Raw genomic sequence first — 26216 nt, 5'->3', positions numbered from 1 at the left:
GTAGCCGCCTGCACCATGAGGTGAGGCATTCCAATGTTGCATTTTACCTACTTGTACCTGCATACTTGATGTAGGCCCCTGCACCATGAGGTGAGAAATTCCAATGTTGCATTTTACCTACTTGTACTTGCATACTTGTAGCCTCCGCACCATGAGGTGAGGCATTCCATTGTTGCATTTTACCTACTTATACCTGCATACTTGATGTAGCCCCCTGCACCATGAGGTGAGACATACCAATGTTGCATTTTACCTACTTATACCTGCATACTTGATGTAGCCGCCTGCACCATGAGGTGAGGCATTCCAATGTTGCATTTTACCTACTTGTACTTGCATACTTGATGTAGCCCCACTGCACCATGAGGTGAGGCATTTCAATTTTGCATTTTACCTACTTATACCTGCATACTTGATGTAGCCCCCTGCACCATGAGGTGAGACATTCCAATGTTGCATTTTACCTACTTGTACCTGCATACTTGATGTAGCCCCCTACACGCACCATGAGGTGCAGCATTCCAATGTTGCATTTTACCTATGTGTAGCTGCATGCTTGTAGCCCCCTGCACCATGAGGTGAGACATTCCAATGTTGCATTTTATCTACTTGTACTTGCATACTTGTAGCCTCCGCACCATGAGGTGAGGCATTCCAATGTTGCATTTTACCTACTTATACCTGTATACTTGATGTAGCCCCCTGCACCATGAGGTGAGACATTCCAATGTTGCATTTTACCTACTTATACCTGCATACTTGATGTAGCCGCCTGCACCATGAGGTGAGGCATTGCAATGTTGCATTTTACCTACTTGTACCTGCATACTAGATGTAAGCCCCTGCACCATGAAGTGAGAAATTCCAATGTTGCATTTTACCTACTTGTACTTGCATACTTGTAGCCCCCTGCACCATGAGGTGAGACATTCCAATGTTGCATTTGACCTACTTGTACCTACATACTTGATGTAGGCCCCTGCACCATGAGGTGAGAAATTCAATGTTGCATTTTACCTACTTGTACTTGCATACTTGTAGCCCCCGCACCATGAGGTGAGGCATTCCAATGTTGCATTTTACCTACTTATACCTGCATACTTGATGTAGCCGCCTGCACCATGAGATGAGACATTCCAATGTTGCATTTTAGCTACTTGTACCTGCATACTTGTGTAGCCCCCTGCACCATGAGGTGAGGCATTGCAATGTTGCATTTTACCTACTTGTACCTGCATACTAGATGTAAGCCCCTGCACCATGAAGTGAGAAATTCCAATGTTGCATTTTACCTACTTGTACTTGCATACTTGTAGCCCCCTGCACCATGAGGTGAGACATTCCAATGTTGCATTTGACCTACTTGTACCTACATACTTGATGTAGGCCCCTGCACCATGAGGTGAGAAATTCAATGTTGCATTTTACCTACTTGTACTTGCATACTTGTAGCCCCCGCACCATGAGGTGAGGCATTCCAATGTTGCATTTTACCTACTTATACCTGCATACTTGATGTAGCCGCCTGCACCATGAGATGAGACATTCCAATGTTGCATTTTACTTACTTATACCTGCATACTTGATGTAGCCACCTGCACCATTAGGTGAGTCTTTCCTAAATTGTGCACCCACTCTAATGTTGTTTATGACCGGCACTTGCCCGCTCCTCCCCCACTCCTCCAGCACTTCTTGCTGCTGCACTTGCACTATCCGAATGTCACAAGGTCTAGTAGGACTGTTTTTTGCTATTCTTCATCCTGCCCCCCCCCCCTCTTTTGTCATGTTGCGTCTTGAAACACCATTTGCTGTCTAGGCGCATTAGAAATAACCAATCTTCTATATAAATAAAAATGTAAATGTTTGTTTGTTCAAAATCTTAAATCTCCGAATGTTCTTCACCGATTGCTTTGAAATTTTGACCCAAAGTTGCATTTGAATAGGCGTGTGTTTTTACATACCTACTATACATAGCTGTCACACCTGTGACAGGTAAAAACATGTTTTTTTCTGAAAAACAGCGCCATCTGTTGGAGGTAAAAGCAGCACACGCTGCCTCAAATACTTGCAGAGGAAGCAGTAGAGCGATGTGCAGCCAGACGTTAGGATGCACAGTTGCGAGCAAGGCAATCGCGTTCTGCAGCTTCAGATCTGCTTCGAATGCGACAGTCTGAGAGCGGCTAAGCAGATCAGCATCAAACACGACTCCGTGCTCAGCAATCACGTGATTATGATCACCTTGCATTCCGGTACAACCCAACGGATGATTATAGCTTGAGCCGGGATGTTCTCATCGGCACCATGACTGATGTGTGCCCTTATTGGAAGGCTGTGAAATTCGATGGAGAAACTAAAGGAATGTGTTGCGCCGCCGGGAAAATTAAACTGCCTCAACTTGGAGAATCGCCAGAGCCATTAAAAACTACCCACAAGCATTGTGAAATTAAACATATTACAAACGTGCGCTTTCTCTTTTCTTTCTTTTCCATTTAACCAGACGGAGCCACAGCAACGCGTGGCCGAGGACAGCTAGTAAATAAATAAATGGCAATCTTTTCTCCTCCCGCCCAAAAGATAAAGGTGACAGTTTCACATCCTTCTCCTCTCATGTTCTCGCTTCCCCTGCCAGATCTTTGCCTATTTTTCAGGGGAAGACGAAGCACCACTGCTTTCCTCTGCCCAATGCAGTGTACACAGCTGCTGTCTCGCCCCCCTTTACTCCTCTTCCTGGGGGATGTCACGCAAACACCCTCCTAGATCGAGGAGACTGGTTTAGCACCAGGATCCACACCTTGGTTCTCCTGCTCAACATCTTCTAGTTGATGGCATCTGGCTGCCTGCAGCACTGGGTGCACTGGTTAGCTGTCCCTTTGAAGAGTGAGTGCTGCTCCGAGATGCACCTGCCACGTCCCCCAAGCGCTCTCAAGCTGCCGATCGTTTGTGCGGAATGTTTTGAGGGTGCCTCCTCCAAATGGAGTCATGGTGCAAACCTACCCTACTCGCCCATCTGGAGAGGGTCCTCTACTAAGTGGACCTGAAAGCCATCTTCCTGGACCTACATTAACTGGCATGGCATCTGTTCTGTTTGGTGGCCGGTTACCCTTCTACCTTATGGGTGGTAGTTAGGGGACCGGATGCATAAGCCGCCGCGCCGCTTCATTGCTGCTTCATCATTATCCTCCCCTTTTTTCCAACCACGTCGTGATCTTTTGTTTTTATTCATTCCAAGTTTATTTGAACTATAAACATATAACATCACTTGACAGATTGCCTGACATGAGTGGCTTAATACAAAGCCTTTCACAGTAAACAGAAGAGAGATGGAGGTACACAGGCAGCTTCAGTGTACTGTGCTTGACTATCGCAGCGATTCCAAATTCCTCCTCGAACTACTATTAGAAGTCAGCAATTGTTCAGCTTCTTCTGTGCAAAATATGTCACCACCCCCCTATCCATCACATGGTACACCCCATTATGGAACACCGCTCATAGGCCTTTCAAGCTCTTATTCCTAAGGATGGAAACGTGCTTTTGATTAAAGTGTTTGAAAGTATTTTTGAAGTTAACAATGCTGGACACGGTTACACTAAACACCCTGTTGTTTCGCTTTTTGCGCTGCACCCTCAGCATTTAAGAATTTGCCGTTTGGTCATTTGCAGTCCTTTCCCTGTTCGTCAAAGTGTTGCATTTTATTTTCCATATACATGGCTGTGCGAGAAGGCTAATTTAATAATTTGCAGGCAATTATTCTGATTTTTCAACTTTTGGAGGGGATCGCGTTTTACTTCTGGAAGTACCTACCATAGCTTGTTCTAGTTCAGGTTGTGCTACAGGCCAGGATGTTTTCAAGTCATGGCAATCACTGCAGTTGCAGTGTTCACAGGTGGCTGGCCAGTGTGTGTCTGTAGGTAACTGCTTTTAGGCCATCAGGTGTTGTATGCTACAGTTTAAAGAGCTGTGACTGTGCTATTTCATCAGTGTTTTCCCTTATGCGTGGCCTGCCCAGTTTTCGTCTAATTTTGTGCTATGGGCGCGGGGTGTACTTTTAGATATGTCAGTTGTATTGGGGGGCCCTCTAGATCCATGCCCTCCTTATGCCCTTGGGACAGTGTCAGGTCCTTCTACAGCTCCTCTTTCCACCCAGAATGCACTCTTCCTTTTCTGCCATTTTGGTTTACAACAGGATTCTGCTGCCTTTGGTGCTTCAGATGTTTTGGACTACAACTCCCATCAGACCTGGGCTGCATAGTCAATGGTGGGGGATTATAAGAAGCAAAGTCTAAGACATCTGGAGATCCGCATGTTGCAGATCATGTTTCTACACCAAATGGTTATTAAACCCAGAAGGTGGGGGCAAGCCACAATGGCAATTCTAAGCAATTATTCCAATGATTATTTATAACAAGGGGTGTGTGTCAAAATTAAATAAATAAAACGGTTCCATGTAATAATGTTGCCACAAAAATCTCACCATGCAAAAATATTTCCGAAAAATTGCCGTTTTTTTGTGGCGACATTATTGCATGGAACATGTGGGGGACACCCCCGCAACCCCCAAACCTTTTTTTATTCTTTTTTCCTTTTTTTTTACATTTTTTTTTTGCCCCTGTCCCCATATATATGGTCACCCAAATAATATCACCACGACATTTTCCCGGCGATATTATTTACGGCGACCATATATATGGGGATATGATTACCTGATACCAATAAAACAAGCTAGAGCTCCCAGGCACACCATGGTATCCAAGTCAACCCTTTCTCTCACCCCCACAGAAGGGTCAGCAGATTTTACAAATAAAAAACAAAGGCCCCACTACTCTCACCGATATTGTTTTTTGGGCTGAATTTGTAGACTTCAAATATCATTATTACTTTTGAAATCTGAGAAATAATTAGGCATGTTTTGAAACTGACTATCGCCATTTCCAGCCGAGTCAAGATCACCGCTTATGGAAATGTGGCCGGGGTGAGCTTGCTTGCCAGCGGGGGGCGGGGGGAATTTTGGGCGAATTTACTTTGTAGCGGAGATTCTGCCCGGCCTACGCTTGAGTCACACACTTTGATATTTTGTTTCCTGAGCCGCTGTGTCTCCCTTTCCTGGCTTTGCCCCCATTTTCTAATCCTTTTGACACCCTCCCTGAGCGTTAAACGGCCGGGCACAATCACCCAATCCTAAAGCAGCCATCTCAAGGGCCTCTGTTACTGTTAATGCTATGTCTAAACCCTACTCCTGGCAGGGCCTAAGCAAACTACCCCTCGCCACTGGGAATTTACACAGAGTAAGTCCTGAGCTGGGATGAAGGATGTCTTGCGCTCTTTTATTCTGCAGATTTTACAACTGGTGTTTGTTCCCCGCAGATCACCTGGTCACCTTGCCACACGTGCAGAACTACTTGAAATCCGTCCGCTACATCGAGGAGCTTCAGAAGTTCGTCGAAGATGACAATTACAAGTAAGTGGATCTCCCCTCTGCAACCCTCTGTTGGTTTATTGCGGCGGGGGCCACTGGGGGGCTCCCCCCCGGGGCTGGAGTATTTTGTCCTGACAGAGATGTAGCGCACTCTCGGCCTCTTGCAAACGGGGCTCCCGGGCCCGCGTGACTCACGGCGGCCCTCCTGAGTGAAAACACAGCTGTCCTCAGTTCCTACAGGCGCTCACATTTTCCATTTCCCCCTCAAAGCAGACGTTTTTTTTCGAACCTTAGAGCGAACTCCAAATGAAAGCAGTATTGTTATGCGGCTTTCTGTGTGCTGCTGCTGGTTGTGAGAAGTTTACAGGCTGGTCATGTATGACGTCAAGAGCACAGCAATCGAAAAACCAGTGTTAGGCCTAAATGCTTTGGTGTGAGAGAAGTTGAACACATGCATTGCCACTTCCTTGCTGGAATTAATAAAACATATTATTTCATCTTTTTTTTTATTTAAAAAAGTGCATTGCTTGGATGAATGTGCAATGCAAATGCACCGCAAGGCACCTCATTAAGCGTATACTGCACGCGTGCATTGTGCTGCACACAAAACGAACTTTTTTTAAACAAATGTTTTTTTTAGTTGAACAGGAGTAATTCACTTTACTGCATTCAGAAATCTCAGGGTCCCTGCAGTGTTTGTGCTCAGCGACACTAGGGCGACAGAGTAAAGTACATTGTGAATTTTTTATTTATGTTTTATTGTGGTTTAATTTAATACAAAAACTTTTTACACATTAGAGTCACTTGTGACCTTTTAACACATCGCCCAATTGTGAAGATTTGCAGGAATGCAGCATTCATGCAAATCCATGTGTACATTTTGTGTGTCTGTAACAAACGTAGTGTCCTTCAATTTTGGAAAAGTAAACGGATTAGGCGCAGTCACGGATCACACCGCTTCTGTGCCGGGTTAGTAATGAGCGGGAGGGTCAGTAATGGCCCTTTTAGTCAGTAATAGCCCTTCTGTGCATTACAATCTAAAGGGTGTGGGAAAGTGGGTCTCATTCACAAGAAGTCTGATATTAATGCGCAGGAGGGTTAGGAATGACCCTTCTGTGCATTACAATCGAAAGGGGGTGCGAACTTGGGTATTAATGCACAGGAGGGTCAGTAATGGCCCTTCCGTGCATTACAAGCGAAAAGGAGTGGAAAAGTGGACCACATTTACCAGGGTTCTCCCTGCATATTGGGTTCATGTATGTGATGGGGTGCAATTATCACATGGCTGGAAAGTACTGGGAGCAATTCCAATGTGTACCCCCAGCCTTTTAGGTGCTTGCAAAACGAGCAGATTCTTTAAGCAGGATTTTGCCTCATAGGCAGGTGGTATTTGGTACAAGCAGCACCTCATGCGGTATATACCCCCAGACCCATAATCAAGGGGGTGGTAAAAGCAGGCAGTACTTTAATTGCCACCTCTTTTTACTGTTAGTGGCGAATTTATGAAAAAAGCGCATTATATTTTCAAGATATTATAAACCATGCTGAGGGTGTTCAGCGAGTTGTTTACCTTGATAATGTAGTGCTTGAAAAGGATTCTGCATAGCCTGGGAAAGGCCTTTTAAGAATTCGAATTACCAGCCAATTTGTCCTGCAAGTGAGTAAGAGGACACAGATCATGGCCCCACCACAGGCCTTCAGCTTTTGGCTACACACAGCGGGTTTACTGACCTGGTCTACTGATTAAGTTAAAAGGTAAGTGCTGGACAACAAAACAAAATCTAGTGGCTCGTGATTATATTGCGAAGGTTAACAACACTAGTCACAGTCTGGCCAGAACAGACCCAGCACCTGGGGAACAGCTCACCCAAGAATGTCTTATCCCAAGACTAGCACCGAACACCTCATCAGATATCAAGCCCAGACCAACTCACAAGCCTAGCGTCGAATAGTGCAACCCACAACTACCACCAGATACCGAAGAACACCTCCTCCCATGCCTAGTACCAAACAGTGCATCCCACCCTACCACCAGATAGCAAAGGACACAAACTCCCAAGGAGTAGCCTATTACAAAGCACCACATATCAAGCCAAGGACCAAACCACTCGCCCCAAGCCCAAGACTGATCACGTCATCCCAAGTCATTCACCAAAACACCTCACTCCAAGCCTACGACCAAACTCCTTGTCTAGCGCCTGGGACATGAAGTCTCAGCCAAGCCTAGCGCCGAACACCTCATCAGATATCAAGCCCAGACCACCTCTACCCTAGCCTATTACAGAGCACCACATATCAAGCCAAGGGCCGAACCACTCGTCCCAAGCCCAAGACTGATCACGTCATCCCAAGTCATTCACCAAAACACCTCACTCCAAGCCTACGACCAAACTCCTCGTCTAGAGCCTGGCACATGATGTCTCAACCAAGTCTAGGACAGAACGCCTCATCCCACCCATAGCGGAAGATACCAAAAAACACATAATCCTAAACCTGGGAAAGAACACCACCTCCCAAGCCTAGCACCGAACAGTGCATCCCACCCCGACCACCAGATAAAGAAGAACGCAAACTCCCAAGCCTGGAAACCAACACTACCTCCCAAGCCTAGCGCCGAACAGTGCATCCTACCCCTACCACCAGATACCGAAGAACGCAAACTCCCAACCCTGGAAACCAACACTGCCTCCCAAGCCTAGCGCCGGACAGTGCATCCTACCCCTACCACCAGATACCGAAGAACGCAAACTCCAAAGCCTGGAAACCACCACTGCCTCCCAAGCCTAACACGAAACAGTGCCTCCCACCCCGACCACCAGATAAAGAACAACGCAAACTCCCAAGCCTGGAAACCACCACTGCCTCCCAAGCCTAACACGAAACAGTGCCTCCCACCCCGACCACCAGATAAAGAACAACGCAAACTCCCAAGCCTGGAAACCACCACTGCCTCCCAAGCCTAACACGAAACAGTGCCTCCCACCCCGACCACCAGATAAAGAAGAACGCAAACTCCCAAGCCTGGAAACCCCCACTGCCTCCCAAGCCTAGCACCGAACAGTGCATCCCACCCCGACCACCAGATAAAGAAGAACGCAAACTCCCAAGCCTGGAAACCACCACTGCCTCCCAAGCCTAACACGAAACAGTGCCTCCCACCCCGACCACCAGATAAAGAAGAACGCAAACTCCCAAGCCTGGAAACCCCCACTGCCTCCCAAGCCTAGCACCGAACAGTGCATCCCACCCCGACCACCAGATAAAGAGGAACGCAAACTCCCAAGCCTGGAAACCAACACTGCCTCCCAAGCCTAACACGAAACAGTGCCTCCCACCCCGACCACCAGATAAAGAAGAACGCAAACTCCCAAGCCTGGAAACCAACACTGCCTCCCAAGCCTAGCACGAAACAGTGCCTCCCACCCCGACCACCAGATAAAGAAGAACGCAAACTCCCAAGCCTGGAAACCAACACTGCCTCCCAAGCCTAGCACCGAACAGTGCATCCCACCCCGACCACCAGATAAAGAAGAACGCAAACTCCCAAGCCTGGAAACCAACACTGCCTCCCAAGCCTAACACGAAACAGTGCCTCCCACCCCGACCACCAGATAAAGAAGAACGCAAACTCCCAAGCCTGGAAACCAACACTGCCTCCCAAGCCTAGCACGAAACAGTGCCTCCCACCTCGACCACCAGATAAAGAAGAACGCAAACTCCCAAGCCTGGACACCAACACTGCCTCCCAAGCCTAGCACGAAACAGTGCCTCCCACCCCGACCACCAGATAAAGAAGAATGCAAACTCCCAAGCCTGGAAACCAACACTGCCTCCCAAGCCTAGCACCGAACAGTGCATCCCACCCCTACCACCAGATAAAGAAGAACGCAAACTCCCAAGCCTGGAAACCAACACTGCCTCCCAAGCCTAGCACCGAACAGTGCATCCCACCCCGACCACCAGATAAAGAAGAACGCAAACTCCCAAGCCTGGAAACCAACACTGCCTCCCAAGCCTAGCACCGAACAGTGCATCCCACCCCTACCACCAGATACCGAAGAACACAAACTCCAAAGCCTGGAAACCCCCACTGCCTCCCAAGCCTAGCACCGAACACTGCATCCCACCCCTACCACCAGATAAAGAAGAACGCAAACTCCAAAGCCTGGAAACCACCACTGCCTCCCAAGCCTAACACGAAACAGTGCCTCCCACTCCGACCACCAGATAAAGAAGAACGCAAACTCCCAAGCCTGGAAACCACCACTGCCTCCCAAGCCTAACACGAAACAGTGCCTCCCACCCCGACCACCAGATAAAGAACAACGCAAACTCCCAAGCCTGGAAACCAACACTGCCTCCCAAGCCTAGCACCGAACAGTGCATCCCACCCCGACCACCAGATAAAGAAGAACGCAAACTCCCAAGCCTGGAAACCAACACTGCCTCCCAAGCCTAGCACGAAACAGTGCCTCCCACCCCGACCACCAGATAAAGAAGAATGCAAACTCCCAAGTCTGGAAACCAACACTGCCTCCCAAGCCTAGCACGAAACAGTGCCTCCCACCCCGACCACCAGATAAAGAAGAACGCAAACTCCCAAGCCTGGAAACCAACACTGCCTCACAAGCCTAGCACCGAACAGTGCATCCCACCCCGACCACCAGATAAAGAAGAACGCAAACTCCCAAGCCTGGAAACCAACACTGCCTCCCAAGCCTAGCACCGAACAGTGCATCCCACCCCTACCACCAGATACCGAAGAACACAAACTCCAAAGCCTGGAAACCCCCACTGCCTCCCAAGCCTAGCACTGAACAGTGCATCCCACCCCTACCACCAGATAAAGAAGAACGCAAACTCCAAAGCCTGGAAACCACCAATGCCTCCCAAGCCTAACACGAAACAGTGCCTCCCACCCCGACCACCAGATAAAGAAGAACGCAAACTCCCAAGCCTGGAAACCACCACTGCCTCCCAAGCCTAACACGAAACAGTGCCTCCCACCCCGACCACCAGATAAAGAACAACGCAAACTCCCAAGCCTGGAAACCAACACTGCCTCCCAAGCCTAGCACCGAACAGTGCATCCCACCCCGACCACCAGATAAAGAAGAACGCAAACTCCCAAGCCTGGAAACCAACACTGCCTCCCAAGCCTAGCACGAAACAGTGCCTCCCACCCCGACCACCAGATAAAGAAGAACGCAAACTCCCAAGCCTGGAAACCAACACTGCCTCCCAAGCCTAGCACGAAACAGTGCCTCCCACCCCGACCACCAGATAAAGAAGAACGCAAACTCCCAAGCCTGGAAACCAACAATGCCTCCCAAGCCTAGCATGAAACAGTGCCTCCCACCCCGACCACCAGATAAAGAAGAACGCAAACTCCCAAGCCTGGAAACCAACACTGCCTCCCAAGCCTAGCACCGAACAGTGCATCCCACCCCGACCACCAGATAAAGAAGAACGCAAACTCCCAAGCCTGGAAACCAACACTGCCTCCCAAGCCTAGCACCGAACAGTGCATCCCACCCCTACCACCTGATACCGAAGAACACAAACTCCAAAGCCTGGAAACCCCCACTGCCTCCCAAGCCTAGCACCGAACAGTGCATCCCACCCCTACCACCAGATAAAGAAGAACGCAAACTCCAAAGCCTGGAAACCACCACTGCCTCCCAAACCTAACACGAAACAGTGCCTCCCACCCCGACCACCAGATAAAGAACAACGCAAACTCCCAAGCCTGGAAACCACCACTGCCTCCCAAGCCTAACACGAAACAGTGCCTCCCACCCCGACCACCAGATAAAGAACAACGCAAACTCCCAAGCCTGGAAACCACCACTGCCTCCCAAGCCTAACACGAAACAGTGCCTCCCACCCCGACCACCAGATAAAGAAGAACGCAAACTCCCAAGCCTGGAAACCCCCACTGCCTACCAAGCCTAGCACCGAACAGTGCATCCCACCCCGACCACCAGATAAAGAAGAACGCAAACTCCCAAGCCTGGAAACCACCACTGCCTCCCAAGCCTAACACGAAACAGTGCCTCCCACCCCGACCACCAGATAAAGAAGAACGCAAACTCCCAAGCCTGGAAACCCCCACTGCCTCCCAAGCCTAGCACCGAACAGTGCATCCCACCCCGACCACCAGATAAAGAAGAACGCAAACTCCAAAGCCTGGAACCCACCAGTGCCTCCCAAGCCTAACACGAAACAGTGCCTCCCACCCCGACCACCAGATAAAGAACAACGCAAACTCCCAAGCCTGGAAACCACCACTGCCTCCCAAGCCTAACACGAAACAGTGCCTCCCACCCCGACCACCAGACAAAGAACAACGCAAACTCCCAAGCCTGGAAACCACCACTGCCTCCCAAGCCTAACACGAAACAGTGCCTCCCACCCCGACCACCAGATAAAGAAGAACGCAAACTCCCAAGCCTGGAAACCCCCACTGCCTCCCAAGCCTAGCACCGAACAGTGCATCCCACCCCGACCACCAGATAAAGAAGAACGCAAACTCCCAAGCCTGGAAACCCCCACTGCCTCCCAAGCCTAGCACCGAACAGTGCATCCCACCCCGACCACCAGATAAAGAGGAACGCAAACTCCCAAGCCTGGAAACCAACACTGCCTCCCAAGCCTAACACGAAACAGTGCCTCCCACCCCGACCACCAGATAAAGAAGAACGCAAACTCCCAAGCCTGGAAACCAACACTGCCTCCCAAGCCTAGCACGAAACAGTGCCTCCCACCCCGACCACCAGATAAAGAAGAACGCAAACTCCCAAGCCTGGAAACCAACACTGCCTCCCAAGCCTAGCACCGAACAGTGCATCCCACCCCGACCACCAGATAAAGAAGAACGCAAACTCCCAAGCCTGGAAACCAACACTGCCTCCCAAGCCTAACACGAAACAGTGCCTCCCACCCCGACCACCAGATAAAGAAGAACGCAAACTCCCAAGCCTGGAAACCAACACTGCCTCCCAAGCCTAGCACGAAACAGTGCCTCCCACCTCGACCACCAGATAAAGAAGAACGCAAACTCCCAAGCCTGGACACCAACACTGCCTCCCAAGCCTAGCACGAAACAGTGCCTCCCACCCCGACCACCAGATAAAGAAGAATGCAAACTCCCAAGCCTGGAAACCAACACTGCCTCCCAAGCCTAGCACCGAACAGTGCATCCCACCCCTACCACCAGATAAAGAAGAACGCAAACTCCCAAGCCTGGAAACCAACACTGCCTCCCAAGCCTAGCACCGAACAGTGCATCCCACCCCGACCACCAGATAAAGAAGAACGCAAACTCCCAAGCCTGGAAACCAACACTGCCTCCCAAGCCTAGCACCGAACAGTGCATCCCACCCCTACCACCAGATACCGAAGAACACAAACTCCAAAGCCTAGAAACCCCCACTGCCTCCCAAGCCTAGCACCGAACACTGCATCCCACCCCTACCACCAGATAAAGAAGAACGCAAACTCCAAAGCCTGGAAACCACCACTGCCTCCCAAGCCTAACACGAAACAGTGCCTCCCACTCCGACCACCAGATAAAGAAGAACGCAAACTCCCAAGCCTGGAAACCACCACTGCCTCCCAAGCCTAACACGAAACAGTGCCTCCCACCCCGACCACCAGATAAAGAACAACGCAAACTCCCAAGCCTGGAAACCAACACTGCCTCCCAAGCCTAGCACCGAACAGTGCATCCCACCCCGACCACCAGATAAAGAAGAACGCAAACTCCCAAGCCTGGAAACCAACACTGCCTCCCAAGCCTAGCACGAAACAGTGCCTCCCACCCCGACCACCAGATAAAGAAGAATGCAAACTCCCAAGTCTGGAAACCAACACTGCCTCCCAAGCCTAGCACGAAACAGTGCCTCCCACCCCGACCACCAGATAAAGAAGAACGCAAACTCCCAAGCCTGGAAACCAACACTGCCTCACAAGCCTAGCACCGAACAGTGCATCCCACCCCGACCACCAGATAAAGAAGAACGCAAACTCCCAAGCCTGGAAACCAACACTGCCTCCCAAGCCTAGCACCGAACAGTGCATCCCACCCCTACCACCAGATACCGAAGAACACAAACTCCAAAGCCTGGAAACCCCCACTGCCTCCCAAGCCTAGCACTGAACAGTGCATCCCACCCCTACCACCAGATAAAGAAGAACGCAAACTCCAAAGCCTGGAAACCACCAATGCCTCCCAAGCCTAACACGAAACAGTGCCTCCCACCCCGACCACCAGATAAAGAAGAACGCAAACTCCCAAGCCTGGAAACCACCACTGCCTCCCAAGCCTAACACGAAACAGTGCCTCCCACCCCGACCACCAGATAAAGAACAACGCAAACTCCCAAGCCTGGAAACCAACACTGCCTCCCAAGCCTAGCACCGAACAGTGCATCCCACCCCGACCACCAGATAAAGAAGAACGCAAACTCCCAAGCCTGGAAACCAACACTGCCTCCCAAGCCTAGCACGAAACAGTGCCTCCCACCCCGACCACCAGATAAAGAAGAACGCAAACTCCCAAGCCTGGAAACCAACACTGCCTCCCAAGCCTAGCACGAAACAGTGCCTCCCACCCCGACCACCAGATAAAGAAGAACGCAAACTCCCAAGCCTGGAAACCAACAATGCCTCCCAAGCCTAGCATGAAACAGTGCCTCCCACCCCGACCACCAGATAAAGAAGAACGCAAACTCCCAAGCCTGGAAACCAACACTGCCTCCCAAGCCTAGCACCGAACAGTGCATCCCACCCCGACCACCAGATAAAGAAGAACGCAAACTCCCAAGCCTGGAAACCAACACTGCCTCCCAAGCCTAGCACCGAACAGTGCATCCCACCCCTACCACCTGATACCGAAGAACACAAACTCCAAAGCCTGGAAACCCCCACTGCCTCCCAAGCCTAGCACCGAACAGTGCATCCCACCCCTACCACCAGATAAAGAAGAACGCAAACTCCAAAGCCTGGAAACCACCACTGCCTCCCAAACCTAACACGAAACAGTGCCTCCCACCCCGACCACCAGATAAAGAACAACGCAAACTCCCAAGCCTGGAAACCACCACTGCCTCCCAAGCCTAACACGAAACAGTGCCTCCCACCCCGACCACCAGATAAAGAACAACGCAAACTCCCAAGCCTGGAAACCACCACTGCCTCCCAAGCCTAACACGAAACAGTGCCTCCCACCCCGACCACCAGATAAAGAAGAACGCAAACTCCCAAGCCTGGAAACCCCCACTGCCTACCAAGCCTAGCACCGAACAGTGCATCCCACCCCGACCACCAGATAAAGAAGAACGCAAACTCCCAAGCCTGGAAACCACCACTGCCTCCCAAGCCTAACACGAAACAGTGCCTCCCAGCCCGACCACCAGATAAAGAAGAACGCAAACTCCCAAGCCTGGAAACCCCCACTGCCTCCCAAGCCTAGCACCGAACAGTGCATCCCACCCCGACCACCAGATAAAGAAGAACGCAAACTCCAAAGCCTGGAAACCACCACTGCCTCCCAAGCCTAACACGAAACAGTGCCTCCCACCCCGACCACCAGATAAAGAACAACGCAAACTCCCAAGCCTGGAAACCACCACTGCCTCCCAAGCCTAACACGAAACAGTGCCTCCCACCCCGACCACCAGACAAAGAACAACGCAAACTCCCAAGCCTGGAAACCACCACTGCCTCCCAAGCCTAACACGAAACAGTGCCTCCCACCCCGACCACCAGATAAAGAAGAACGCAAACTCCCAAGCCTGGAAACCCCCACTGCCTCCCAAGCCTAGCACCGAACAGTGCATCCCACCCCGACCACCAGATAAAGAAGAACGCAAACTCCCAAGCCTGGAAACCACCACTGCCTCCCAAGCCTAACACGAAACAGTGCCTCCCACCCCGACCACCAGATAAAGAAGAACGCAAACTCCCAAGCCTGGAAACCCCCACTGCCTCCCAAGCCTAGCACCGAACAGTGCATCCCACCCCGACCACCAGATAAAGAAGAACGCAAACTCCCAAGCCTGGAAACCAACACTGCCTCCGAAGCCTAACACGAAACAGTGCCTCCCACCCCGACCACCAGATAAAGAAGAACGCAAACTCCCAAGCCTGGAAACCAACACTGCCTCCCAAGCCTAGCACGAAACAGTGCCTCCCACCCCGACCACCAGATAAAGAAGAACGCAAACTCCCAAGCCTGGAAACCAACACTGCCTCCCAAGCCTAGCACCGAACAGTGCATCCCACCCCGACCACCAGATAAAGAAGAACGCAAACTCCCAAGCCTGGAAACCAACACTGCCTCCCAAGCCTAACACGAAACAGTGCCTCCCACCCCGACCACCAGATAAAGAAGAACGCAAACTCCCAAGCCTGGAAACCAACACTGCCTCCCAAGCCTAGCACGAAACAGTGCCTCCCACCCCGACCACCAGATAAAGAAGAACGCAAACTCCCAAGCCTGGAAACCAACACTGCCTCCCAAGCCTAGCACGAAACAGTGCCTCCCACCCCGACCACCAGATAAAGAAGAACGCAAACTCCCAAGCCTGGAAACCAACACTGCCTCCCAAGCCTAGCACCGAACAGTGCATCCCACCCCTACCACCAGATAAAGAAGAACGCAAACTCCCAAGCCTGGAAACCAACACTGCCTCCCAAGTCTAGCACCGAACAGTGCATCCCACCCCTACCACCAGATAAAGAAGAACGCAAACTCCCAAGCCTGGAAAACCCCACTGCCTCCCAAGCCTAGCACCGAAAAGTGCATCCCACCCCTACCACCAGATAAAGAAGAACGCAAACTCCCAAGCCTGGAAACCAACACTGCCTCCGAAGCCTAGCACCGCACAGTGCCCCCCACCCCGACCACCAGATAAAGAAGAACGCAAACTCCCAAGCCTGGAAACCAACACTGCCTCCCAAGCCTAGCACGAAACAGTGCCTCCCACCCCGACCACCAGATAAAGAAGAACGCAAACTCCCAAGCCTGGAAACCAACACTGCCTCCCAATCCTAGCACGAAACAGTGCCTCCCACCCCGACCACCAGATAAAGAAGAACGCAAACTCCCAAGCCTGGAAACCAACAATGCCTCCCAAGCCTAGCACGAAACAGTGCCTCCCACCCCGACCACCAGATAAAGAAGAACGCAAACTCCCAAGCCTGGAAACCAACACTGCCTCCCAAGCCTAGCACCGAACAGTGCATCCCACCCCGACCACCAGATAAAGAAGAACTCAAACTCCCAAGCCTGGAAACCAACACTGCCTCCCAAGCCTAGCACCGAACAGTGCATCCCACCCCTACCACCTGATACCGAAGAACACAAACTCCAAAGCCTGGAAACCCCCACTGCCTCCCAAGCCTAGCACCGAACAGTGCATCCCACCCCTACCACCAGATAAAGAAGAACGCAAACTCCAAAGCCTGGAAACCACCACTGCCTCCCAAACCTAACACGAAACAGTGCCTCCCACCCCGACCACCAGATAAAGAACAACGCAAACTCCCAAGCCTGGAAACCACCACTGCCTCCCAAGCCTAACACGAAACAGTGCCTCCCACCCCGACCACCAGATAAAGAACAACGCAAACTCCCAAGCCTGGAAACCACCACTGCCTCCCAAGCCTAACACGAAACAGTGCCTCCCACCCCGACCACCAGATAAAGAAGAACGCAAACTCCCAAGCCTGGAAACCCCCACTGCCTCCCAAGCCTAGCACCGAACAGTGCATCCCACCCCGACCACCAGATAAAGAAGAACGCAAACTCCCAAGCCTGGAAACCACCACTGCCTCCCAAGCCTAACACGAAACAGTGCCTCCCACCCCGACCACCAGATAAAGAAGAACGCAAACTCCCAAGCCTGGAAACCCCCACTGCCTCCCAAGCCTAGCACCGAACAGTGCATCCCACCCCGACCACCAGATAAAGATGAACGCAAACTCCCAAGCCTGGAAACCACCACTGCCTCCCAAGCCTAACACGAAACAGTGCCTCCCACCCCGACCACCAGATAAAGAAGAACGCAAACTCCCAAGCCTGGAAACCCCCACTGCCTCCCAAGCCTAGCACCGAACAGTGCATCCCACCCCGACCACCAGATAAAGAAGAACGCAAACTCCCAAGCCTGGAAACCAACACTGCCTCCCAAGCCTAGCACGAAACAGTGCCTCCCACCCCGACCACCAGATAAAGAAGAACGCAAACTCCCAAGCCTGGAAACCAACACTGCCTCCCAAGCCTAGCACGAAACAGTGCCTCCCACCCCGACCACCAGATAAAGAAGAACGCAAACTCCCAAGCCTGGAAACCAACACTGCCTCCCAAGCCTAGCACCGAACAGTGCATCCCACCCCTACCACCAGATAAAGAGGAACGCAAACTCCCAAGCCTGGAAACCAACACTGCCTCCCAAGTCTAGCACCGAACACTGCATCCCACCCCTACCACCAGATAAAGAAGAACGCAAACTCCCAAGCCTGGAAACCCCCACTGCCTCCCAAGCCTAGCACCGAAAAGTGCATCCCACCCCTACCACCAGATAAAGAAGAACGCAAACTCCCAAGCCTGAAAACCAACACTGCCTACGAAGCCTAGCACCGCACAGTGCCCCCCACCCCGACCACCAGATAAAGAAGAACGCAAACTCCCAAGCCTGGAAACCAACACTGCCTCCCAAGCCTAGCACGAAACAGTGCCTCCCACCCCGACCACCAGATAAAGAAGAACGCAAACTCCCAAGCCTGGAAACCAACACTGCCTCCCAAGCCTAGCACGAAACAGTGCCTCCCACCCCGACCACCAGATAAAGAAGAACGCAAACTCCCAAGCCTGGAAACCAACACTGCCTCCCAAGCCTAGCACGAAACAGTGCCTCCCACCCCGACCACCAGATAAAGAAGAACGCAAACTCCCAAGCCTGGAAACCAACACTGCCTCCCAAGCCTAGCACGAAACAGTGCCTCCCACCCCGACCACCAGATAAAGAAGAACGCAAACTCCCAAGCCTGGAAACCAACACTGCCTCCCAAGCCTAGCACGAAACAGTGCCTCCCACCCCGACCACCAGATAAAGAAGAACGCAAACTCCCAAGCCTGGAAACCAACACTGCCTCCCAAGCCTAGCACCGAACAGTGCATCCCACCCCGACCACCAGATAAAGAAGTCGCAAACTCCCAAGCCTGGAAACCAACACTGCCTCCCAAGCCTAGCACCGAACAGTGCATCCCACCCCTACCACCAGATACCGAAGAACACAAACTCCAAAGCCTGGAAACCCCCACTGCCTCCCAAGCCTAGCACCGAACAGTGCATCCCACCCCTACCACCAGATAAAGAAGAACGCAAACTCCAAAGCCTAGAAACCACCACTGCCTCCCAAGCCTAACACGAAACAGTGCCTCCCACCCCGACCACCAGATAAAGAAGAACGCAAACTCCCAAGCCTGGAAACCACCACTGCCTCCCAAGCCTAACACGAAACAGTGCCTCCCACCCCGACCACCAGATAAAGAACAACGCAAACTCCCAAGCCTGGAAACCAACACTGCCTCCCAAGCCTAGCACCGAACAGTGCATCCCACCCGACCACCAGATAAAGAAGAACGCAAACTCCCAAGCCTGGAAACCAACACTGCCTCCCAAGCCTAGCACGAAACAGTGCCTCCCACCCCGACCACCAGATAAAGAAGAATGCAAACTCCCAAGTCTGGAAACCAACACTGCCTCCCAAGCCTAGCACGAAACAGTGCCTCCCACCCCGACCACCAGATAAAGAAGAACGCAAACTCCCAAGCCTGGAAACCAACACTGCCTCCCAAGCCTAGCACCGAACAGTGCATCCGACCCCGACCACCAGATAAAGAAGAACGCAAACTCCCAAGCCTGGAAACCAACACTGCCTCCCAAGCCTAGCGCCGAACAGTGCATCCCACCCCTACCACCAGATACCGAAGAACACAAACTCCAAAGCCTGGAAACCCCCACTGCCTCCCAAGCCTAGCACTGAACAGTGCATCCCACCCCTACCACCAGATAAAGAAGAACGCAAACTCCAAAGCCTGGAAACCACCTATGCCTCCCAAGCCTAACACGAAACAGTGCCTCCCACCCGACCACCAGATAAAGAACAACGCAAACTCCCAAGCCTGGAAACCAACACTGCCTCCCAAGCCTAGCACCGAACAGTGCATCCCACCCCGACCACCAGATAAAGAAGAACGCAAACTCCCAAGCCTGGAAACCAACACTGCCTCCCAAGCCTAGCACAAAACAGTGCCTCCCACCCCGACCACCAGATAAAGAAGAATGCAAACTCCCAAGCCTGGAAACCAACACTGCCTCCCAAGCCTAGCACGAAACAGTGCCTCCCACCCCGACCACCAGATAAAGAAGAACGCAAACTCCCAAGCCTGGACACCAACAATGCCTCCCAAGCCTAGCACGAAACAGTGCCTCCCACCCCGACCACCAGATAAAGAAGAACGCAAACTCCCAAGCCTGGAAACCAACACTGCCTCCCAAGCCTAGCACCGAACAGTGCATCCCACCCCGACCACCAGATAAAGAAGAACGCAAACTCCAAAGCCTGGAAACCCCCACTGCCTCCCAAGCCTAGCACCGAACAGTGCATCCCACCCCTACCACCAGATAAAGAAGAACGCAAACTCCAAAGCCTGGAAACCACCACTGCCTCCCAAGCCTAACACGAAACAGTGCCTCCCACCCCGACCACCAGATAAAGAACAACGCAAACTCCCAAGCCTGGAAACCACCACTGCCTCCCAAGCCTAACACGAAACAGTGCCTCCCACCCCGACCACCAGATAAAGAAGAACGCAAACTCCCAAGCCTGGAAACCCCCACTGCCTCCCAAGCCTAGCACCGAACAGTGCATCCCACCCCTGCCACCAGATAAAGAAGAACGCAAACTCCCAAGCCTGCAAACCAACACTGCCTCCCAAGTCTAGCACCGAACAGTGCATCCCACCCCGACCACCAGATAAAGAAGAACACAAACTCCACTTTATGGAGACATTCAGGCTTCTGTCTCGACGTCCTGTGATCGGTCCATTTATGTACCAAAAAGAATGTGAAGATTTCTTATCATTGATAAGTTCCTCTCGAGAAGAATTATTAAACAGACCTCAGCACACTAAACACCGGCTGAGAATGTGGGACTGGGCCCTAACGGTTGACTCGTTACAATCATTTCCTTCTTTAGCCCATTTAACCGCTGATCATAAGGAATCGGCTGTGGTGGCACCCTTTCTTTCTGTTTATCCATCAAGGTCTGTTAGGAATACATTTTGTAAGTTTAGGTGGAATCTTCTGTACTCAAGAGAGACATTGTTGAGATATAAAATTATCAAAACAGAGGATTCAAAGTGTAGGTTTTGTGACAACACTTTGACCGAAACAGCTTGACACTTACTAATGGAATGCCCTCATTTACACGCCATTCGACAAAAGTATTTACGCAGACTATTTGTGGATGACGTAATTTCTGATGAGTTGGAGGGGTGGAATAGATGTTTGAGTGGTCACGTGACTTCTGACACAATCGCAGTGGTTGTTTTTTTCGAGCCATCAATCTGGGACAAGTCAGTATCGACACGTGTTTTTAGGGTATTTTTGTAAAGGTTTATTAGTTTTGAAAATGTTTAGCAATTGTATTAATTGTATAGTATATGTGATTTATTATGAATGTGGTTTCTTCTCTTCTTTTGTTTGTACTTTGTTCTCTTTTCTTTTCTCCTTTCTTTTGTTAAAAGCTGCAAGTCAGCTAAATAACAAACAATATATTTTTTTTAAAGGCCTCTAGTGACATTTTACAAGCCGTTGCTCCCTTTGTGTCCAAACCAAGTATCCTTGAACTATTGTGATTCATTACTTTACCGACCACCCTCCTGTCAGTATCCAAAGTGCATCCCTCTTCCTTCCTTGGAACTGTCTGTCCTCTTCATTCCTTTACAGGGTGGGTTGTATTTTGTAGTGTGCTAGAACTGTTTGTTGTAATAATAATTACGTAGATATTTGTATACAACCTTGACTGGACAGTCCCTTTTATCATTGGGTAATAATTGTATTTTCACTGTGTTGCAACTAATTAACGATCTACGACCTTGCGCAGATAAGCCTGTCGTTCCTTCCATGATACCTAAATTGGACAAGGAGCTTTATAATTTACTTGTGTTTTCAATCTGTTCGAATCCCTTCTGGTCTATTAGAGGTGTGGGGCTGATTGATGGTTTAGAAACCGATATTCATCCCTGGACCACTGGTGCCTTGGAAGTTGATTCGTCACACAAAGCAAAATGAAAGAAAGTGATGGTTAGAAGATATGGAATTAATCCTAACCTCTGCCATTGCTCTGGACAACCTCAAGACTAGCGTTCTTCGCCTACCAAGCCATTTCAAAAAAGAAAGACCATTTGCACATCAGGCTTGGTGACACCCCAAAAGGGGCGGTCCAGCCCAAACTGCTAGGTCACATACCTTCTGCACGAGACCACAAGCATCCCCAAACATATTTTGGCCTTGTTGGGCCTTATCAGTGAGGTGCAGCTTGGGTCTATATGCCCAGCAGGCACTGGACCCACGTTTGGGCCTACCCGTTCCATTCGGGGTGACTAAAGCAAAACAAAAGAGGTGATGGCTGGAAGGTTTAGAATTAATCTTAACCTCTGGCATCGCTCTGGGCAACCCTCCAGACCATCGGTCTTCACCTGCCAAGCCATTACAAAAGGGGAAAGACCATATGCAAATCATGCTACCCCAATAGGGGCAGACCTGACGAACAGCAAAACCCAGCCCTGTTTTCAGGAATTGCCATAATTATACTGTGTGTGACAATATATGCATGCAAAGAATTGGGTGGAGTTGTGGTCATTTTGAAAATCCGACTGAACTTTCCTGTTACACTGGTCGAGAAGCCCAGCCATACGTCTTACGCCGTCACAATGCTCAGCATTGTGTGTTCATACCATTGGTCTACTCTGCTTCCAAGATATCAGATTGGTATGGTAAAACCAGTGTGGTAGGGTGGATTGCAGTCGGGTGGTATGTTATAATCAGGTCATGCTGCATTGTGGCAATCTGGCATTCAACGTTTGTCACCTTTTAGGGATTCACCTCTGTTTTATTTAACATGTATAACTGCATGTATGACACACAAGGTGCACGCAACAATTCGTTTTCAGTGTCCACTGACGATAATGTCACTGACACCTTTCTTAGCGCATTGATAACTGGTGGTGTTAGTTGTGTGGACATGGAATACTTCTTTGGCGCCGGAGTCCCACTCTTGGGGCACAGCAGGGGTTAATGCCTTGTTGTCTCCTCATTCGTGGTCTCAAAAGATCTGAAGACATCAGTGTGGAGCAAGGCGATGCACTATGCTACATGCATGCACATAATAATGTCACAGGTGGCAACTAGTGGCATCTGATGTGGCAATGCACTGCGGCGTATTCATGCAAATAGTGATGTCAGACGTGGAAATGCACATTGATATGATATGGTATGATAGTTTATATAGCGCCTTTACACAATGTGTTTCAAAGCGCTTCAAGGCAAGGGAGGGAACAAGGGAAAATACAATGACATTCTTACAGGCCATGAACAGTAAGGATGTGAAATTAACTATCGTACTCGGCCTGATGACATTTCAGATAGTGCAAGAGCTAAGACATAGATAAGGAAGGGAGGGGGAGAGTGGGAAGGGAATGGAAACAGACAGGCGACTACCGTACCATTTCTGCTAGAGCCGGAATATTACAAGAGGTGAGCAGGGCTCCAGTCGAGGGTACACGCATGGGGACGGAGTCGACCCACTTTATTCAGAGGGTGGACTCAGTGCCTCACCTAAAATGAGAAACATTGAATGACCTCTTTGAATTTATGAATTAAAGATGACCTTGGGGATAAAACCGCAGTCGTCAGGTTTGTAGGCTGGAGAGTTTACCACTGCAATATATAACCTGATGAAAAATAAAAACCAACTAAAGGTGAAATGTCGCATTTCAGTACTGCAAGTCCCAAGGAAAATATTTGTATTGGTTCTTGGAGTTTAAAATGTGCACACCTTTTAATGTTTTCAAAAACACTATTAGAGGAAAATATCCTCTCTTGGTTTTGTGTGTGTTGATTTTATGAAAGGCAGATTCCATTCGTCCTGTGCAATTTGGGTGGTTAGGCAAAGCCAGTTTAATAAAATGTGTATATTTCACCTTGATATGCTAATTTCTGGCGACGTCGCATCCAGTTGTGTTTGTTGAGGAGTCCTCCCACTTTAATTTTTAGGACTTGACCCCTGGAGGTGAGGGAAGGGGAGGAGGAGGAGGAAAGGAACAAAACAAGCGGCTATCTACTAGGCCTGACAACATTTCAGATGGTGCTGGATCGGGGGTGGGGGGAGAACAAGTATGGGAGGGGGGAGGAAACAAACAATTGGTGCTATCGTATTAGGTCCAAGGACAATTCTGATAGAGTAAGTGCAAAGAATAAAGTAAGGGAGGGAGAATAGAGGGAGGAGGGTGAGGAGGAGAGAACAGAGAATAATCAGTGAAAGAGAGCAGAGAAGCAGAGGGGAGAGCGAAATACAGTTTCAGAGGTCAATAAAACACAGAATGTTGCAGGGAACAAAGAATGTAGGCAAGGATTCAAGAAGACAATGGGCACCGCATGAATCAGGGCCAACCTGAGTATGGGGTCCAGGGAGGTCCAGAGAGAGTTCAGAAGGTGAAGCACCAAGGTGCAAGTGTTCATAAGTCAAATCCAAGCGTTGGCAACAGGTCGGAGATGATGAAACCATAGTGAGTCAAGACAACTCCAGCAGTGAATAGAAGGGGGAGTGGAAGAGAGAGCTGGAAGCAAAAAGGGGGGGGACAAAGGAGTGGCCAAAGGGTGAGGTGGGAGGGGGTGCAAAACAACAACAAGGGGGACAGGGGAGGGGTGGGGGCACACAGACGAGCATCATGGGCGGGACAGGAGAGGGGGTGGGGGTCACACACCAACAACACGGGGGGACCAGAAGGGTGGAAGCAAACACATGCATCAGTGGGGACCAGATGGGGGAGGGGCCATACACCAGCATCACAGGGGACAGGGAACACCAGAATCAAGGGGACCAAAGGGAGGGGGGACACGAACATCACGGGGGACCAGAGGGGGGGTGAGGGGGGACTCACAGAACATCACGGGGGACCAGAGGGTGCAAATAGTTATTCTGATGTGTCAATGCACTGTGGTGTATTCATGCAAATAGTGATGTCAGATGTGGCAGTGCACTCTGGAGTATTCATATAAATTGTGACATGGGATGTGGCAATACGGTTTGCCGTAGTCATGCTAATAGGGACATCAGACTTCTGATCAACTTTAGAACTAAAGTTATTTTTCCTTAAGTTCAAATTTGTGGTTCAGACGTCTGTATTCTAATTTGCAACAAGTGGTGATTTATCTTTCTCCCAAGATATAGTTTGTCTGGGTCTTCTCCGGGATCCCTATGTTCCAAGTGTCACTGTTATATTTATCTCTTTCTCACATTCTCCAGAGTGGGCTTGGGAACCTTTCCTACATGGTTCGAATCCAGTGAAGGATTGATCTCTTCCTCAGAATCGTCTTTGTGTGCTTGACAACCTTTCATATGGGATCCAATGTGGGATTGATCTCTTTCTCAGTCTTCAATGTGTGATTGGGAATCTTCCATCCAGCTTCTGGGATCCAATGCAGGATTGATCCCTTTTGCACAATCGTCATTGTGTAATGGGAAATATTCCTTACAGATTCTGGTGTCTCATCTAGGATTGATCTCTTCCTCACAATCGTCATTGTGTGCTTGGGAACCTTTCCTACAGGATCCAAAGTGGGATTGATCGCTTTCTCACAGTCTTCAGTGTGTGTTTGGGAATCTTCCCTCCAGTTCTCAGATCCAGTGCGGGATTTATATCATCTGCACAATCTTCATTGTGTGACTGGGAATCTTCCCTCCAGCTTCTGCGATCCAATGCAGGGTCAATCCCTTTTGCACATTCGTCATTGTGTGATTGGGAACCTTTCCTACATGATCCAATTTGGGGTTGATCTCTTTCTCACAGTCTTCAGTGTGTATTTGGGAGTCTTCCCTCCAGTTGTTAGATCCAGAGTGGGATTGCTCTCATCTGTACAATCTTAATTGTTTGATTGGGAATCTTCCCTCCAGCTTCCCGGATTCAATGCAGGGTTGATCCCTTCTGCACAATCTTCGTTGTGTGATTGGGAATCTTCTCTCCAGCTCCAGGATCCAGTGCAGGATTGATACATTCTGCAAAATCTTCATTGTTTGATTGGGAATCTTCGCTGGAGGTTCCAGGATCCAGTGTAGGATCGACCTCTCCCTCACAATCGTCATTGTGTGCTTGGGAATCTTCCCTCCATGTTCCGGTTCACAATCGATCTCTTTCTCACAGTCTTCACTGTGCATTTGAGACTCTTCCCTCCAGTTCTCAGATCCAGTGCAGGACTGATCTCCTGTACTTTGGAATATTCACCCCAGGTTCCAGAATTAAGTGCAAGCTTTCCCTCTCTCTCTCACAATGGCTGTTGCACACTTGAGAATCTTCACTGAAGGATTCGGTGTGAGATCTTTCCCCATCACAGTGTTTGTTCGGCACTTGCAACCTGTACCTGAGTTTGCAGGATGCTTGTGAGGTTTCCCCTGAATGTTCCCCCTCTCTCACAATGGTTGATGCATGCTTGTGAACCTTCACTCAAGG

General features: G+C 50.1%; 1 protein-coding gene across 8 annotated transcripts in view; it reads left to right on the top strand.

Annotated features, from left to right (window-relative positions):
• The window catches only part of RALGPS1 (Ral GEF with PH domain and SH3 binding motif 1), a 2625553-nt gene that overhangs the window by 1996349 nt on the left and 602988 nt on the right, over window positions 1–26216 (top strand). For all 8 annotated transcript variants that reach the window (XM_069609374.1, XM_069609372.1, XM_069609376.1 and 5 more), the window contains one exon: window positions 5362–5455. In XM_069609374.1, the coding sequence (XP_069465475.1) occupies window positions 5362–5455 (94 nt within the window). The remainder of the gene's footprint in view (window positions 1–5361; window positions 5456–26216) is intronic.

Source organism: Ambystoma mexicanum, chromosome 8 (assembly GCF_040938575.1).
Source record: "Ambystoma mexicanum isolate Mex_15411 chromosome 8, UKY_AmexF1_1, whole genome shotgun sequence".
Classification (NCBI taxonomy): Eukaryota; Metazoa; Chordata; class Amphibia; order Caudata; family Ambystomatidae; genus Ambystoma; species Ambystoma mexicanum.
The sequence above is the reverse complement of the archived record's forward strand: the minus strand, read 5'-3'. Positions and strand labels throughout refer to the sequence as shown.